The sequence below is a fragment of the Mustela lutreola genome, chromosome 6, assembly GCF_030435805.1.
Source record: "Mustela lutreola isolate mMusLut2 chromosome 6, mMusLut2.pri, whole genome shotgun sequence".
NCBI lineage: Eukaryota > Metazoa > Chordata > Mammalia > Carnivora > Mustelidae > Mustela > Mustela lutreola.
This window is the reverse complement of record NC_081295.1, coordinates 141,556,232-141,572,724: the sequence shown is the minus strand read 5'-3', so window position 1 is coordinate 141,572,724 and position 16,493 is coordinate 141,556,232. Positions and strand designations below refer to the sequence as shown.

General features: G+C 36.4%; 1 protein-coding gene across 1 annotated transcript in view; it reads left to right on the top strand.

The window, feature by feature from the left end:
• Positions 1 to 16,493, top strand: part of LOC131834722 (uncharacterized) — a 224,048-nt gene that overhangs the window by 159,324 nt on the left and 48,231 nt on the right. The window contains exon 11 of the mRNA XM_059179359.1: positions 2,514 to 2,673. Coding sequence (XP_059035342.1) covers positions 2,514 to 2,673 — 160 coding nt within the window. The remainder of the gene's footprint in view (positions 1 to 2,513; positions 2,674 to 16,493) is intronic.

Here is a 16,493-nt window from a genome sequence, read left to right as displayed (position 1 = left end):
TTTATAAACATATATTTTTATCCCCAGGGGTACAGGTCTGTGAATCACCAGGTTTACACACTTCACAGCACTCACCAAAGCACATACCCTCCCCAATGTCCATAATCCCACCCCTTTCTCCCAAACCCCCTCCCCCAGCAACCCTCAGTTTGTTTTGTGAGATTAAGAGTCACTTATGGTTTGTCTCCCTCCCAATCCCATCTTGTTTCATTTATTCTTCTCCTACCCACTTAAGCCCCCATGTTGCATCACCACTTCCTCATATCAGGGAGATCATATGATAGTTGTCTTTCTCTGCTTGACTTATTTCGCTAAGCATGATACACTCTAGTTCCATCCATGTTGTCGCAAATGGCAAGATTTTATTTCTTTTGATGGCTGCATAGTATTCCATTGTGTATATATACCACATCTTCTTGATCCATTCATCTGTTGATGGACATCTAGGTTCTTTCCATAGTTTGGCTATTGTGGACATTGCTGCTATAAACATTTGGGTGCACGTGCCCCTTTGGATCACTACGTTTGTATCTTTAGGGTAAATACCCAATAGTGCAATTGCTGGGTCATAGGGCAGTTCTATTTTCAACATTTTGAGGAACCTCCATGCTGTTTTCCAGAGTAGCTGCACCAGCTTGCATTCCCACCAACAGTGTAGGAGGGTTCCCCTTTCTCCGCATCCTCGCCAGCATCTGTCATTTCCTGACTTGTTTATTTTAGCCATTCTGACTCTTGTGAGGTGATATCGCATTGTGGTTTTGATTTGTATTTCCCTGATGCCAAGTGATATGGAGCACTTTTTCATGTGTCTGTTGGCCATCTGGATGTCTTCTTTGCAGAAATGTCTGTTCATGTCCTCTGCCCATTTCTTGATTGGATTATTTGTTCTTTGGGTGTTGAGTTTGCTAAGTTCTTTTATTTTCTCCTTTTTAATGTAAATTGGCTTTATAGGGCTGGAAAATATGCTAAAAACCAGTAACGGTTGGTAAGTTGATTCATTTACAACCCATCATAAAGCTTTTCATTGGAACATGCCATTCAATGTGGCAGAAAAAAAAATGTAAAAGTAAGACTAAAATGCAGTTGATCTTTGTACAGCTTTCCATATTCCGTTTGTGTCATTATGTTCTCTGTTCAAACATTTGTGTACCATACTGTAGATCTGGGCTTGGATGTTTACATAATTATTCTTTCATACAAAATGAAGGAGATATAAAGAGGAGACAGACATTTTCTGGGCAAAAGGAACAGAAGCTAGCAGAAACAGGACTGTGATTCCTAATTAATTCAAAGTTAATTGCATTGTTGATAATCCTGCTCTTAAAATCTTCATATAGAAAATGTTTATAGCAGCAAATTGACAGTAATTTAACTACATTAAATCTTACTACCATTAAAAGAAAAAGATGGATGTTACATTAAACAAGCTTAAGAGAGTGGTAAAGACTAGTTCTTGTTTAACAAGACAACTAGCAAATCATTCAAATGGCCAACCTAGAATCTCAAAGCACAGTAAGAGTAGTAGTTGAATTTCAAGATGGTACCAAGCCATATGGCCTGTCTTGGGCCATCAGTGACACTGGCTGGCAGTTTTGCTTTTATTTACACTCTGTGATGAGCATAAAACAGAAGGAAGCAGAAACCCACAGATCTTAACTGGCAGGTAGGGTCAAAAAACTCTATTCTACCTTTCGAAAGGAAGAAGTGAAATAAAGGTCCTTAAATGAAGATCAGTGTTGTACAGATCATTTTCACTGAAGAGTCAGATGGTGAAATGAAATGAACTTTGGTGTTAGTTCTCAGTTTAAATTCTGTCTCCACTACATATAAACAGCAAGACTTCCCCCCCCCTCCGGTTTAGTGTATTCATATGTAAAAGACAGGATTAAAGAAAGACTAGATAACATAATGGATGTGAAAGACCACCTTTATAATGGGAACTCAGTGTTAGTTTACTCTATTTAAAGCAAAATATAATTTTCCTGATCATTGAAATTAAATACTTACAATCCACCATTTTGTATAGAAAGGCATTTCATGTAATGCTCAACTATCTTGGTACTCCAATTCATAAGTTGAGTGTTTGGTAATAATTTTTAAAATGGTTAGTTTATTGATACTGTGATACACTAAGGTTCTTAACTATAAGTTTCCTTTAATAAATCTCTCACATTTGAATTATAATGTGGTATTTATAATACAAACTAATGACTAAATACTTCCTAGTTTTCTGCTGTCTACTGCTTAGTCATCAAAAATCAGAAATAGTAGGCTTATAGGAGAAGATTGCAAAAAAAAAAACAACAGATTATTCTTTGATTATGATATTTAATGGAGGATAATACAAAACTATTTCTGGAATGTAAGTCAAATAATTTCTGAAAGATAAATGGGAACAATGAACTAGAATAGAATAAATAGAAATTGACAAAAGAAACAAATTATTTAACATTTTTGGAGGGCAAAAAGTAAATAATATTTGGGGAACAAAAATAACATGGTTTTGTTCTTAGATTGCACAATGATTCTTGGATATTAGATGCATTTCAGCGCATCTATAGTGAAGAAACCAAGTTTTTCATACCATATGATTTGGAGATTTCCAATCAGGAGCTCAGCTACATAGTGAAAAGGTCTGTGCAATGGAGAGGAATCCATGGTGAAAGGAAGAAGGTGAGTTGTTCTGAAGTGGATGTGTTTTTTGACTACACAAGAGAAACTCATTTTGTTAGCATATCAGTTAAGTCGGTACATTTTCTCACATTGTTCTTGAAGTAATTTATTATTGTATCTGACTGCCATCACTATAAAAATCTTGCAGCTTGGCTATATATTGATTATTTTTTATTAGCTGCAATGAGAAGACATGGCCAGGTGGTTCTTAGAGTGAAACACTGTTATTTTCTTATGGGAATATTTTTGATACCTGTTGTATATATCTGTATATATATTGGGTAAAATCACACAAAGGTTGTGAAGAATATAAAAGAAGCTAGTGGAGAACCTGGGTGGCTTAGTCAGTTAAGCATCCGACTCTTGATTTGGCTCAGGTCATGAACTCTATGGGTCATGAAATGGAGCCCTGCACCAGGCTGCATGCTCCACAGAGATTCTGCTTAAATTTTTCTCCCTTTCCTGCTGCCCTTCCCCTATGAGCTCTCCCTCTCTCAAATAAATAAGTAAATCTTTAAGAAAAGAAGAAAATAAAAGAAGCTAGTGACTTAAGTCCCACATAGAACATGATTGCTGGCTTCCATGTCTTCTAGGGAGGATGAGAGGAAAATAATATTATTTCTGTTTTTCTCCTTTGATGCTTTCATTAGTCAGTCCCCTTGCTTCTCTTCCTCTTTCAGGAATTTACTTTCCAGACTTTTCCATTGGCTCTATCAGCCTCTTCTGTGTTAGTGTCTTTCAGGGCCCTGTATTTGGTTTCTTTCTCTTCTTACTCTACACACTTTTTTTAGTTAACCTCCTTGCGAACCATATCTTCCACCGTGCTGAAGATTCTCAAATGTGTATCCCAAGGCTACACTTCTGTTCTAAATCCTAAAGTATTATAATCCAGCAGCCTACTTGATATCTTCAGGTGTATGCCCCAAAGAGACCTAGACTCAGAGTGTTCCAAACAAAATAGACTTGACACACATTGTTAACTAACAAATGCATTTCTCCTGTGTCACAAAACCACAGGATTCACACATCCACACCCTCTGTACATGGCATTTCCATCTACTCTGAATCACAAAGATTCAAAACTCAGAGTTTTTCTAGATTTTGTCTCCTAGATTTTTTTTTCCAGTTTGATCATCCAGTTACTTCTACTGACTTTACTTTCTTAATATCTGCTCTTCTCTATTCCACTTGCTCCTGGACGTCTATGACCTCAATGCCCACCTTCTGAAGAACAGCAACACTCTGCTAACTGATCTGTTTACCTGCAGGCTCACGCTGCAGTCATCATGTCACACACCATCCATGAATTCATTCTTTAGAATATTTTTACAATGCAGATCTGACCCTCCATTTCCCTGACATAAACCCTTTGCCTGAAGAGTAGAAGCCAAAATTCAGACTAATACGTTTTTACCATTTAATGGGATTCTTGTTGACCTCTCTGGTGATGTCTCTTGTATCAGCATCTCACTCCTCCCTTCTCTGCCTTCCTCTTGCCAAATGCTTGTCACTGAAATGTAATTATGCCATAGAAAAAGAAGGGTAATTTGCTAAATGTGATGTATTGTTTCACATTGCCATCCATTCCTCCCTGTCTGGAGGAGCATCCTTTCAGCTTCTCAGGTACTACCTGCCAAACCAATTCTCCATCCAGGTTGACCTGGACTGCTGGTTTGATGGGGCCTGCCCAGAGAGGACCATCTTCTTTGTGTCAAAGCTGCTTGTTTTATCTGACCGTTCAAACACACAATCTGAGAATTATCTGTGTTTCCCTCTTCCTTTCTAGACTAAGATTGTGTGCAACAAATGAGTGGTTTCTCCATATTTTTCTTCTCAATCTTAATAGTGTCTGCAGAACATAGTACATTTTTGCAATTTGTTCAGTACATAAATGAATGCAAGCTTGAATGATTGAATAATTGAACATATTTAATTTGCCAATATAATGAACATACAATCTACCTCATTCCATTCTCTACCTGATAGGAACCTAAACATTAGCTTTCAAAAAAAAAAAAATCTGTTAATATATGTAATATGTCTTGAATTCTGTTAATTTTATTGGTAAACATAACAACACCCCACCAGACATTTCCATAATCACTGTCCCTGACTTGAAGTAAAACACATTTCACTTCATGATATATTCATCCTGGTTTCTTCTTCAAAAATCCTTGACAACAGCATCATTTTTAAAAGGCCAAATTGTCTAAATCATCCTACAAATTAAGCAAAGAGTGCTTTCTCTGCAGGATAATGTCAAAGTACTGGGGTACATAGAGTATATTTATTTCATTATTAAGCTTCACAACATGGAAGTTGAGGAATTTGGGACCAATCCAAAGTTGAGTACCAAAATGATCGGAGTTGAACAAAGGTACCTGGCAAAGAATACAGAGGAAAATAGAGAATTATTTTATTGTTTATGATCGTTTGTTTTGTCTAGGAGAGTCTGAGATAGTGAGAAATCGGAGAAAGTGGAATGGGGAGAGGGCTGGGATATAAAGGGGAAGAGGAAAATGAATGTTTAGGTGCTAGAGGGAAAATTAAAGGAGATCATGAAATTCTTTAGTTCCTTAAAATTAATATTTATTCTGTCCTTTATACAATGGTTTAGCTGACCCATGATGAGCAAGAGTAGAACTCAGGAAAAGACCTTAAACCTTGTGTGTTCATAATTCTGACGGTGAATGCACATTTAAAGGGATCAATGAAAAGACAGTTGGATTAGATGTAATTAAAGTAAATAATTTAATCAAAGGCACTTGTGTCCTAAGTAAAATATTTTGGCTTAGATTCTTTGGGGCCATTAACAGACATTAATATATCTAGATAAATTGCTGCTGTCTCTTCCCCAACATGTATAGACTCAGAATCTATCAGTAAGGAGATTCACAGAGATGTTTATGCACATCATTTGAAAATCTGGAGAGCACCTGTTTTTTCTATTTGTTGGGTTATGTTTATTAAGCATACAGAAACATTCTTAAACTTAAATGGATAGACATACATATTTTATTTGTTATGTCTCTTCATGACCTGGCATTTATACCATGAAAACTTCCTCTTACTTATGATTAATTTTTTAATGTTCTTTTTAACCTGTTTCACATTTCCTTTTTTAGTTTATTTTAATAGGAAATCAAGATAGTCCTGGTGAATAACTAAAATACTAATTTCAAGGTACAATGCCAGTTTAATTTTGACCATTTATCTATAATCTAAAATGCTAAATTAAGAATGCAACAGACATTTTAATATAAAAGTATTTCAAGTAAGTAGTCTAGAATTTTTGTACTTTAAAAATTTTATCTAGATCTTTGCCATAGTATTAGCTATTAAAAACATGCTTCTCGTTTTTATGCTCTGGATTAAAAATTGGCACATAAATGGATACTTTATAATATGCTTAATTTCCTTTTATTAAATTGATAAATGCAAAAGCACAGAGCACATTTATAGTATGATGAGAATTTAGAATTATTGCATTTTGTAATTTTTTATTGTTCATACATATAATTTGTCATTTGTGCAAAGACAGTCAGATGATAATTTCAAAGTATTTTAACCACTTTTTTGAAAAGGAGAAGGTCACTTTCAGTAGTCAGAAAAGATATCATTCTATTAAACTAATTTGCCTACATGCAAATTTTGTCATTTTTACCTCATTAACTATTTATCATGAGTAAAAATATATATATTCATGAAGGGGCAGCTCACAGGCTGATGGAACTGGAACTAATATTTTGCAACTCTAATGATTTTTTGCATCCTTAATTAGATAGCATAAGGTTGATATGATTAGGTCAGGATGTAGTGTTTTTCATTAAAATACATTTTAGAAGCTGTATTCATAATCTGCCCTTGCAATTAAATAATGAGCCTATGAATTTAATATTATCGACCCAATTATTATCCCATGCAAACGTATACCTTTAATAAATTTGTGCCGTAGGACCTTCATTAGCAAGGGAAGAAATGATATTTCTAGGTACATAGATTGAATGGCTATGGTTAAACTTATATAATGGTTTTAAACATACCAGGAAGCAAAGCTTCAATACTTAGGAATTTAATTCCATAATGTGCCTTACTATTTGTTGAAGACTAATTTACACGGTAATTATTTTCTTAAAGAAACTACCACTTTAAAAGGGGCTACTGAAGCTCATAAAAATAGCAGGATGTTAGGCAGAAAGGAAGGGTTGGAGAAAGTTGTGCCTTGTAGGACAGTGGACGGTGAAGTTAAGAAATCCATTCAAGCAGCATAACTGGAAGACATAAAAACTAAAATGTCTATTTCTTGAGCATCTGGGAACTACAGGATGCAGTTAATAAAGATTATCATTTTTGTTGCTGTATGTTAGAATAGTTTTTATTAAGAGACGGTTATACAGTGGAATTATGTAAGGGACTCTGAGAAGGAGCTACCCAACTCCTGTCAAGAATGTGTTCAGGGAAATACAACCACATGCAGAAACATACCCTGTTTTCTTTGTATAGGAGTTGCTGTTTATCTTCTACTCTTGTGCCCTCGGATGGTGACTGTAACAATTCCCTGAGTTCTGTAGTTGTTGAAATTCTGATCTGAAGGTTCTATACGATCTATAATTCTTAATAAAATAAGATGATTAAGAAAAACTGAATTTCCATTTAATTCACCATCCCAGGTGAACCCTACGCATTGTTATTGAGGTAGCCAACTGCAGGCCGCAAGCCATGGAGTGACTACACTGTTTTCCTAGAAACACTTCTCACTTTTACTGTGGAAATATGGTCAGGGAGGAGGAAAAGCTTCATTGAGGATCTTGAGGGGCAAAGTGGTAGCAACTAGATGCATGGGAACATGCTGATAGGGATTTGGGACAAAGACACTGATAGAATTTTCCATGCCGGAAGAGGCAGAGTAGAGGTACAATGACAGGAAATGCCAAGGCAAGTTTGAAAACTGAAAGCAATTTGTTTGGTCTAGAACAAAGGGCAGAGGGTAGAAGAGAGTGAAAGATCAGCCTGGAGAAGGAGTTTAGAAACTGGAAATGTGCACAGTACTGGGAACCATATATTTATCATAAGCAATAGGAAACCATCGAAAGCTTTACTAAAAAGACGTAGCTCATTCCAATAAGGATTTGGGTTGCCTTTGCACTGAATTTTATAAATGTTTTATTTTATTTTTATAAGATTTTATTTAATAATTTGAGAGAGAGAAAAGGAACATGAGCAGAGGGTAGGGGCAGAAGCAGACTCTCCATTGAGCAGGGAGCCCATTGTCATTGTGGGGCTCGATCCCAGGACTCCAGGATCATGATCCAAGCCAAAGGCAGACACTTAACTGACTGAGCCACCCAGGCACCCCTAAATTGCTTATTTTAAAGTTCTAATGTTTTGGGGGAACCTGAGTGGCTCAGTGGGTTAAGCCTCTGCCTTCGGCTCAGGTCATGATCTCAGGGTCCTGGGATGGAGCCCTGCATGGGGCTTTCTGTTCGGTGGGGAGCCTACTTCCCCCTCTCTCTCTGCCTGACTCTCTGCCTACTTGTGATCTCTGTCTGTCAAATAAATAAATAAAATCTTTTAAAGTTCTAATGTTTTTAATACACTCTGTCTAATACATAGCTCAGTTTTCCATCAATTTTTCAATTCAATTCCACTCCACAATCTCTTAGAGATTGTGCTTTATGGGTCATCAAGTATTTATCATCTTGATCTATACTGGGGGGATAGGTTTTGCAAGCTCGATGGGGACTTGAAAGTAGGTGAAGATAAATGACAAGCTAAATTGGACCTAGTCATATTTGAAATTAAGAATGGAAGGTAGAAGCAAGTGGAAATGGAAACTGTAAGGGCCTATTTTGCCAGAGCGGCCCCACCTCGGTTGAACCGCCATTTTGTTGTTTATGCAGTGGACTTAGATTGACCCTGCCTCCCCCAGGGGAACTTACTTAGGAGCAAGTCCGGGAAACCAGTTCCAGATAAAGGCCCAAATACAAGGGTGGGTCTGGTTGGGTGGAGAAATTCAATCAGTGGGGGCACATACTGTCTCCTAGCTACCAAGGTGATAGGCTAGTTTCCATAGCTACTATGGGGTGAATTGTAATTCAATTAGTCACCTATGTGTGGTCAGGCCCAACCACATGGCCTTTGCTCTATAAAAGTTAGTCTGGAAAGCAGTGAGGGGTCGTCCTCTCTGTAAGGGGCGGCCCTGACCGATATGTTTGAAGGTTGGTTTGGTTCTTGATGCTTGGCACGAAATAAAGCTTTGCTTGACCTTCGCTTTGTATCAGTCTCACTCTTTTAATCACGGACCCATTATTGGGGGACCCAACAAAACCAGTAGTTGAACTGAATTCAAAATGGCGGGTGGCAGAACAGCGACTACAACAGGAAGAACTCTTGAATCCTGTCCATTCTAAGGGTAAGCAGACTGCTTTGATTATAGAAGGTGGGAAGCAGGGACCTAATTCAGGGAGAGCCAAGGCCTATTTTAACTACCAACATCAAGAGAACAAAAGGTTAGCACTCAGACCATCTACGTGTAACACTTCTTGTCCCCCAGTATGATTCCAGTGAATTTCATACTTAACAGGATTTACCTGGGGAGGCTCCACTTCCAAAATGACTAATAAGGTTTTTACACTGAGTGTCAGGCACAAGAATAAGTACCCACAATAACAAATGAGCATCAGGGACATCAGAACAGAATCCTTAGTGAAAGAGACATTAGCATCAGTATAGGAATGTAAACTGACCAGGGTTAATAGACTAGGTGCTAAAAATTTACTTTGTTACATTGAAAAGAGCACTACATATATATATATATATATATATATATATATATATATATATATATATTTTTTTTTTTTTTTTTTTTTTTAAATCTAGTAAAGAACATTCTTTAGGGACCTGGGTGAACACATCTTAAGTGTGCCTGAATTATCTTAAAGGTAGGGATTTCTGCTCAGTAATCAAAATACATATTGTGAACTCTATATTCAGTGTTATTTTCTTCTTGCATTGAACAAATTACCAATTCTTCAGAAGCATAAAGACACTTATCTTTTAAAGACTTTTACATAAATGTGGAGTGTATTTAAAGCTACTAACTTTATAGAAATTCTGATTTTTTCACAATGAAAGATTGGTATTGATCCAACTAATTTGAAAATGCGAATCTTAGCTACAATTTAAAAAATACATATAAAAGAGGATGATTTAAAAAGGTATATGACCACTGGCATTTGTCCTTTGTCTTTCAAATCATGATGAGCAAGGAATGGAGGAAAATGTTCTATGTTGGCATGGTGGTTTTAGTTAATTGATACATATTTCTCCCTTGATCTTTTTTATCTCTGAACTTCTGGGATGTCCTTATATAACTGACTCAATACATTGTTAAACGTTTGAAAGGTCATTTGGCCTTGGAGAGACTGATCTTTTCTATAAAATGAAAATGATAGGTAACCACTAAGGAAAGGAATAACTAGGAGCTTTATGAAGATACCGTAAATGTTTGGGTTTTAAAGATTGACAAAGACTTACTTACATCTTGCTAAGTACTTTACCCCTTGATTCTAAAATCATTTCTATTTGAAGTGAAGTGTAATCCATATGTTTTTGATTCATTAACACTTAATTTGTCAGCATCTCTTAACTGGAGTGCTATATACCAGCCTTTTCATCTTTTTTATAAGCTTATTTTCCTCAGACACAGGAAATCAAGTTTTTGTAAGAGTAAACAAACTTAAACTCAAAGAGACATGAGAGAGTTTTGTTTATAACAAAGCACCTCTTAGCTTTGAACTACTTCTGGACTTGGTATGCAAATTTCTTCCTTAGCATTCTAAGAATCAGATATTTATAATTAACTGAAGAACAATACACAGCTTTCTGTTTTATTATTTATTGAATTTTCCTACTATCTCACTCTAATTTCTCTTCATGATAAAACAGCCGACTACTAACATATTAATGAACAAGTCATTAATGATACTTATTTAATTGCCATCTTATTATTTATTCTTATTAATAATGCAGAAGCTACTTATCTTTTAATAATTATATGGTGGGAAATGGAATTTCATGTAAAGCATTAAATAAAGCTCTTTTTTCTTCGCCTTTGGAAGTACAATGTTCTTACTAGGAAGAATGAAAGTCAAACTCCTTTCCGTATCTGACTGTTGAGAAATGCCAGTTCCCCAACATCACTTGCATTTGTATAGGCTTCAATGAGACAAAAATACAGTTCTATTGAAATACTAGCTCCCCCATTACCCTTTGTCCCTTTTAGCTTACCTAATTTCTACAGGGTGTTCTTTGGGCTTTTAACAGTCACAGAACTTGAATAAATTAGAATTGCAAAAATGTCACCATAGTATTATTACCTGCTCATAGAAACCTTTTGCTTGACTCTTACCACTCACATTTTTGGTAGATAGGTCAAAGAGAATTTTTTTTTTTTAAAGGGCTTAGTATTAAAGTAATATTTTCTTAGGAACAAAGGAAGAAAATAAATAGCTCTTACTGTGGGTCAGTCACTATGTCAAGTAGTTAATATGCTGGCTCATTTAATTCTCAAAGCAAATATATGTGGTGGGTATTATTTCCATTTTACAGATGAGGAAGTGGCTCAGAGAGATGAAGTAACTTCCCTCATCCATCTATTCATTTATGCGACACTTTATTATGGATCATCGAATATGAAGCAGACCCTTTCAAACAGTATCTCTTCCTTTATAGAACCGTGAGGAAGTTAAACACTCGGAGCTGTAATGCCAATACAGTAGATGGTGAAATAATGGAGCTGTGTGTCGGGCAGTACGGTGGAAGCTTGCAGGAAGATAGTATTGTTGAAAAACAAAATTCCACCAACTAAATTTTTGGCTTTATTAAGTAATACAAGCATTGGGCAGCATTCTACCTAGCAAGTAGAGGGAGCCCCGGGAGTTATACCAAAGGGAAGGTTTTTCTAGGAAGGAAGTGGGGCAAAAAGTTAGCAAAAGAAAAGAAAGGATTGTTTCAGGCAAAGTCACCCTTCTTTAGGGAAAAAGCTGAGGGTTTTATCATGCAGATTACCTCCTCTTCCTTTGGGACTGGGGGAGACAGATGGAGAGAGTCCAACTGACAAATTACCTTCACTGGTATTGCTGGAAAATTCTTGACTCACCGGTAAATGCTACATTTCAAGGGGAGTTCGGAACTGCAGTTAGGTTGGGTAAGGAGCCCCAGTTTAGTGACCTGGCCCAATGAACTTCATCTGGGGCCTGTGGTTTTCTTGTTGACAGTTTTAACCCATTTGAATGGGCCACTGAAAATCTTACCGCAGAGAGTACTGAGGTAAATATTTAAGATGAAGAGCAGTTCAAGGACAAATTGGGCACCAAAAGAATAGGCCCTCCAAGCAGAGGATAAAATATCTTGGAGGCAAATCATAAGAGACTTAACTCTAGGAACAAAGTGAGAGTTGCTGGAGGGGAGGTGGAGAGGGGGTATGGGGTAACACGGTGATAGGCATTAGGGAAAGTACTTGATGTAACTAGCACTGGGTGTTATATGCAACTGATGAATCACTAAATTCTACCCCTGAAACTAATAATACATTATATCTTAACTTGGTTAAACTTAAATAACAAATTTTTAAAAATCTCATGGTGTTTACGAGAACAACAACAACATCAAAAAATTAAGTATGGCTGGAACATAAGCATTATGGGACACTAAGTTTGGATAAACAGGCAAGAAACGATATGTATTCGTATGCCATTTTCCCTGTGCGTTGCAAAGCCACAGTTTCCAGTAATTCAATATGAATCAGTACAAAAATGACCCATGGAGGACTAAAATGAAGTCAAAAGTTACAAAGACGTACATAAAATTTCCAAATGATTTTATCTTCCTTTGATGTAGGACTATGGAAAATTAATCTTGTTTCCTTTGTGCTTTTCTAAATTCCCTCATTTTTATGATGAATGCATATTATTTTCATAAGTTGGGAAAAGACCTATAAAAGTGTTCTTTGTAAAGAAAAAGTACCAAGCGCGATATGAAATCCTTTGCAAGCCACTGCCCCACGCCATTAGGAAGCAATCCACGTTTGAGCCATAGGACAATCTGTCTGCTACGTAATGGCCCTATGATCTGTCTTTAGACAGGGAAGAAAGAAAATCACAGAGATCGTTAATGTCGTAAGAATGTACTGGCCAACACTGCCCTGGTGTTTGTCCTCCTCCGTTCTGATCACCTTTCAGATTTGCTGCAACATGCACCTTTCTTAACTTGGCAGCAGAGCCCAGTCCCATTTCGTGTCTCCTGATGAGATTTGGTTGGTTGTTTCTCTTTGTTCATATTTCCTCCTCTCCAATTAGAAAGGCAGTTTGGTTGCCGTTGTCTCCAGCAACAGCAGCACTTGCGCTTTATGCCTCGATTAGGTCCTAAAACACAACTGCTGTATGTTTGGCAGGAACAGAATCACCACGCAGCGCTCCAAGTCACACACGCCGCCATCTACATTTAGCTCCTGGTTTCCAGGCTGGTCCCTTGGCTTCTTCTCAGGCAAGCTGTTGGAAAAGCTCTCATTCTCACTCCACAGCCTGTCACCAGGTCAGGGGATGACTCATTTGTCCTCCTGCTTGAGACACTTGCTCTTTAAAAATTTGTTGATATAAAAAGTTTGCTTAAGGATTTTGGGGGTACATTTTTATCAAATAAATCTTGCCCTAGCCAAAGGTTTGATCCCGTGACTGTTTTCAAACCCTTGTTTTTTTTTTTTTTTTTTTGTTTTTAACAATTGGAGGATAATCATTTCCTGGGTCTTTCCTAATTGTCTTAGTCACATATAAAACTTAAAAATCATAAGTAATAAGCCTAGTTTTGTCATTAGGATGGAATGAGCCATATCAATAATTTTCTTTTTTTAAAGAGCACAGTTTTTTAAACTAAACTTTCAGTTTCTTTTAAAATACATTTGATGTTTTAGATATTGCAAAATCTAAAGGATATGTCAAGAGAATCTTAAGTAGAGGGAATTTACTGCCCTTGACTTCAAACACTAGGCCCTCTCCATGGGAAAACAGTCACAGCCTAATGAAAGATAGAGATACTTAATATCATATGCATTGGTTCAAATCATGCCATTTCTCTGTCGTGTATTACTAAAGGATTTTTAATTTGTAAAACAAATTGTCCCTATTGCCAATTGTTCTTAATGTCTATATTGTACTTTTAAAATCTATAATTTCCCTTTCTTAATTTCTACTTTTGCCTATACATCCTAGAAGTAAACTAAAACTCCTTTTAAAGGAATCCTTGAGCATCCCTTCAAATATAGTTAAGAACCTCAGTCAGCAAACCCTACTGAGACAAACATTGAATTAGTAATAAAGGTCTTATTTTATTATTTTAAAATATACTTGCCTCTCTAAAATGGGTCAAATACTTTAACAACTTCATTAAGATAAAATTTACAACTATAGGGTTGTCTGGGTGGCCCATGGGTTAAGCATCTGCCTTCAGCCCAGGTCATGATCTCAGGGTCCTGGGATGGAGCACCGCATCGGACTCTCTGCTCCGCAATGAGCCTGCTTTTCTTCCTCTCTCTCTGCCCACTTGTAATCTCTGTCTGTCAAATAAATAAGAAATAAAATCTTTAAAATAAATAAATTAATTAATAAATTAAATATAAACTTCAAGCCTGAAGGATCCAAGCAGTCTTTTTTTTCCTCCAAGATTTTTAAAAGGGATTTTAGAACAATAGAGCTCAGAGAATGTTGACCCAATGTTCAATAATAAATGCCAAGTAAAAAAGTTATTAATAGTGTGAGGGTTTTGTTTTTTTTTCTCTTGAGCCTCATGATAGCTCTTATGATGTCCTGTTGCTGCATACCGTACAATTACATAAGAGGAAATGGTACCAAAGATCATCAGGATCAAAAGAGAATTGGTTCTGTTATGATAATAGTACTTTTCTGAGGTTCTCATTTTATTTGCCAGAACTTCAGCATCATTGAAAATACCTACTACAGTTTTTACTGAAAACACCAAAATTTTATATTGGTATTTTTTTTATTCTCTCCCAAAAAGAATATAGAACAATTTCAATCCTGTAACAGACATATTAATTATGTATAAGCAGTGGTGGTGGAAACTGACCCAATTAATACTCTGGAGAAGTGAATTATTATTTTCTACAGTCCTTAAACAGACAAATAAACTGTTTCCCCTGAGCCCAGGAAGTGTAACATAGGAACCCCTCACTTTACTAAAATTTACTTCAGCTCAAGAAGAACTTCATTGTCACAAATGAAGGTATTGATGGTCCTCAAGATTTTACAACAGTGCTCAGCAAAATTGCATCTCTATTTTCCTTCCATTTTCTCAATTTCTTCAAGTCCATTCGTGTTCATCAAACTATTAAAAATTCATTGAAGAAAAATCTGTCATCAGGGGCTGGCATAAATAGGAGTTTCTGTCCTATTTGCAGGGTTTCTGTCCTATTTACAGGGCCAAATACTTCTGATGCTTTCTGGCAGGACATGCTGCATATGCTATCTTGTGTAACACGAAATTCGATTCACTTTTTTGCTTAATACATTTGCATGCTATTCACCAAGAATAATTAATATCAAATCTCAGCTTTACAAATGAAATGGGACATTCAATTATCCCAGAGAATGACATATCTACACCATGAATGTCTTGAGTTTGATTTATTTTGTTTGGGGTGGGGATCTCACATCCAGGATAATTTTTGTTGTTGTTTGTTTATTTGTTTGTTTTTGATGTTTTGGACTCACCGAGAAGGCAAATCACCTCTCTGTAATGAAACAATATTAGAGAAAAGTTTAGTTTTTAACACTAATTGGTAATTTTATGGCTGACCTAAGTTACCTAGTAGTTAGGTTGCAGTATCTTTCCTTCTTTCCTCTCTCCTTCCTCCTTTCCTTCCTTCCTTCCTTTTTTTCTTGCTTCCTTACTTTCTCTCTTCCTTTTTTTTTTTTTAAGATTTGTTTATTTATTTGGAAAAGAGACAGACATGCATGCGCACACAAAAGCATGAGTAGGAGGGTACAGAGGGAGGGGGAAAGAGAGAGAGAGAGAGAATCCGAAGCAGACTCCAGAGCCTGACTCAGGGGCTCCATCTCATGACCCTGGGATCATGAACTGAGCTGAAATCAAGAGTCGGTTGCTCAACCGAGCCACCCAGGGGTCCCCTTTCCTTCATTCTTTGATAAATTCTGTGCATAACTTTACTGTTGTTGGGCTCAAATCAAAGATGTCATATATAATCCTCATGCTCAAGGACTGTGTAAGCCATTCTACCATGATGATATTAGCAATCACTACCCATACTTGAAATGATGCTGTCAGCCACTGGTATTTCCCATTTTAGGTAACTGGAAAAGTTGCCACTAGTGAAAAATTTTAAGAGGAATAGAATGAAGAAACACGATGGCAGTTAGCTAAACAATTGAATTGAAGCATTTTTTTTTTAATTAGTTGTGTGTTTCAATGTCCAGATTCAGCTAATCTTGACATGCTGAATATCAATATAATGGTAGAAGAGGTTTCTGTGTTTAGATTTTTCCACTAAGTTTAATTATTATAAATTTATTGTTTTGACAAATGGTATTCTGTGTATTACAAATAGACAAAAGGGTTTTCACTAATAGATATGTCAAAGGGGGTACAAATATGATTTTCATATGTTACTATAAAACAGGAACACTCATCAAGTATTTCTTTATGTAATTGTCCTATACTGCATCTGATAAAAACTTCCCCAGCCCAACTCAGTTTGTAAATTGCTTCCCAAAGAGTGATGAAATACA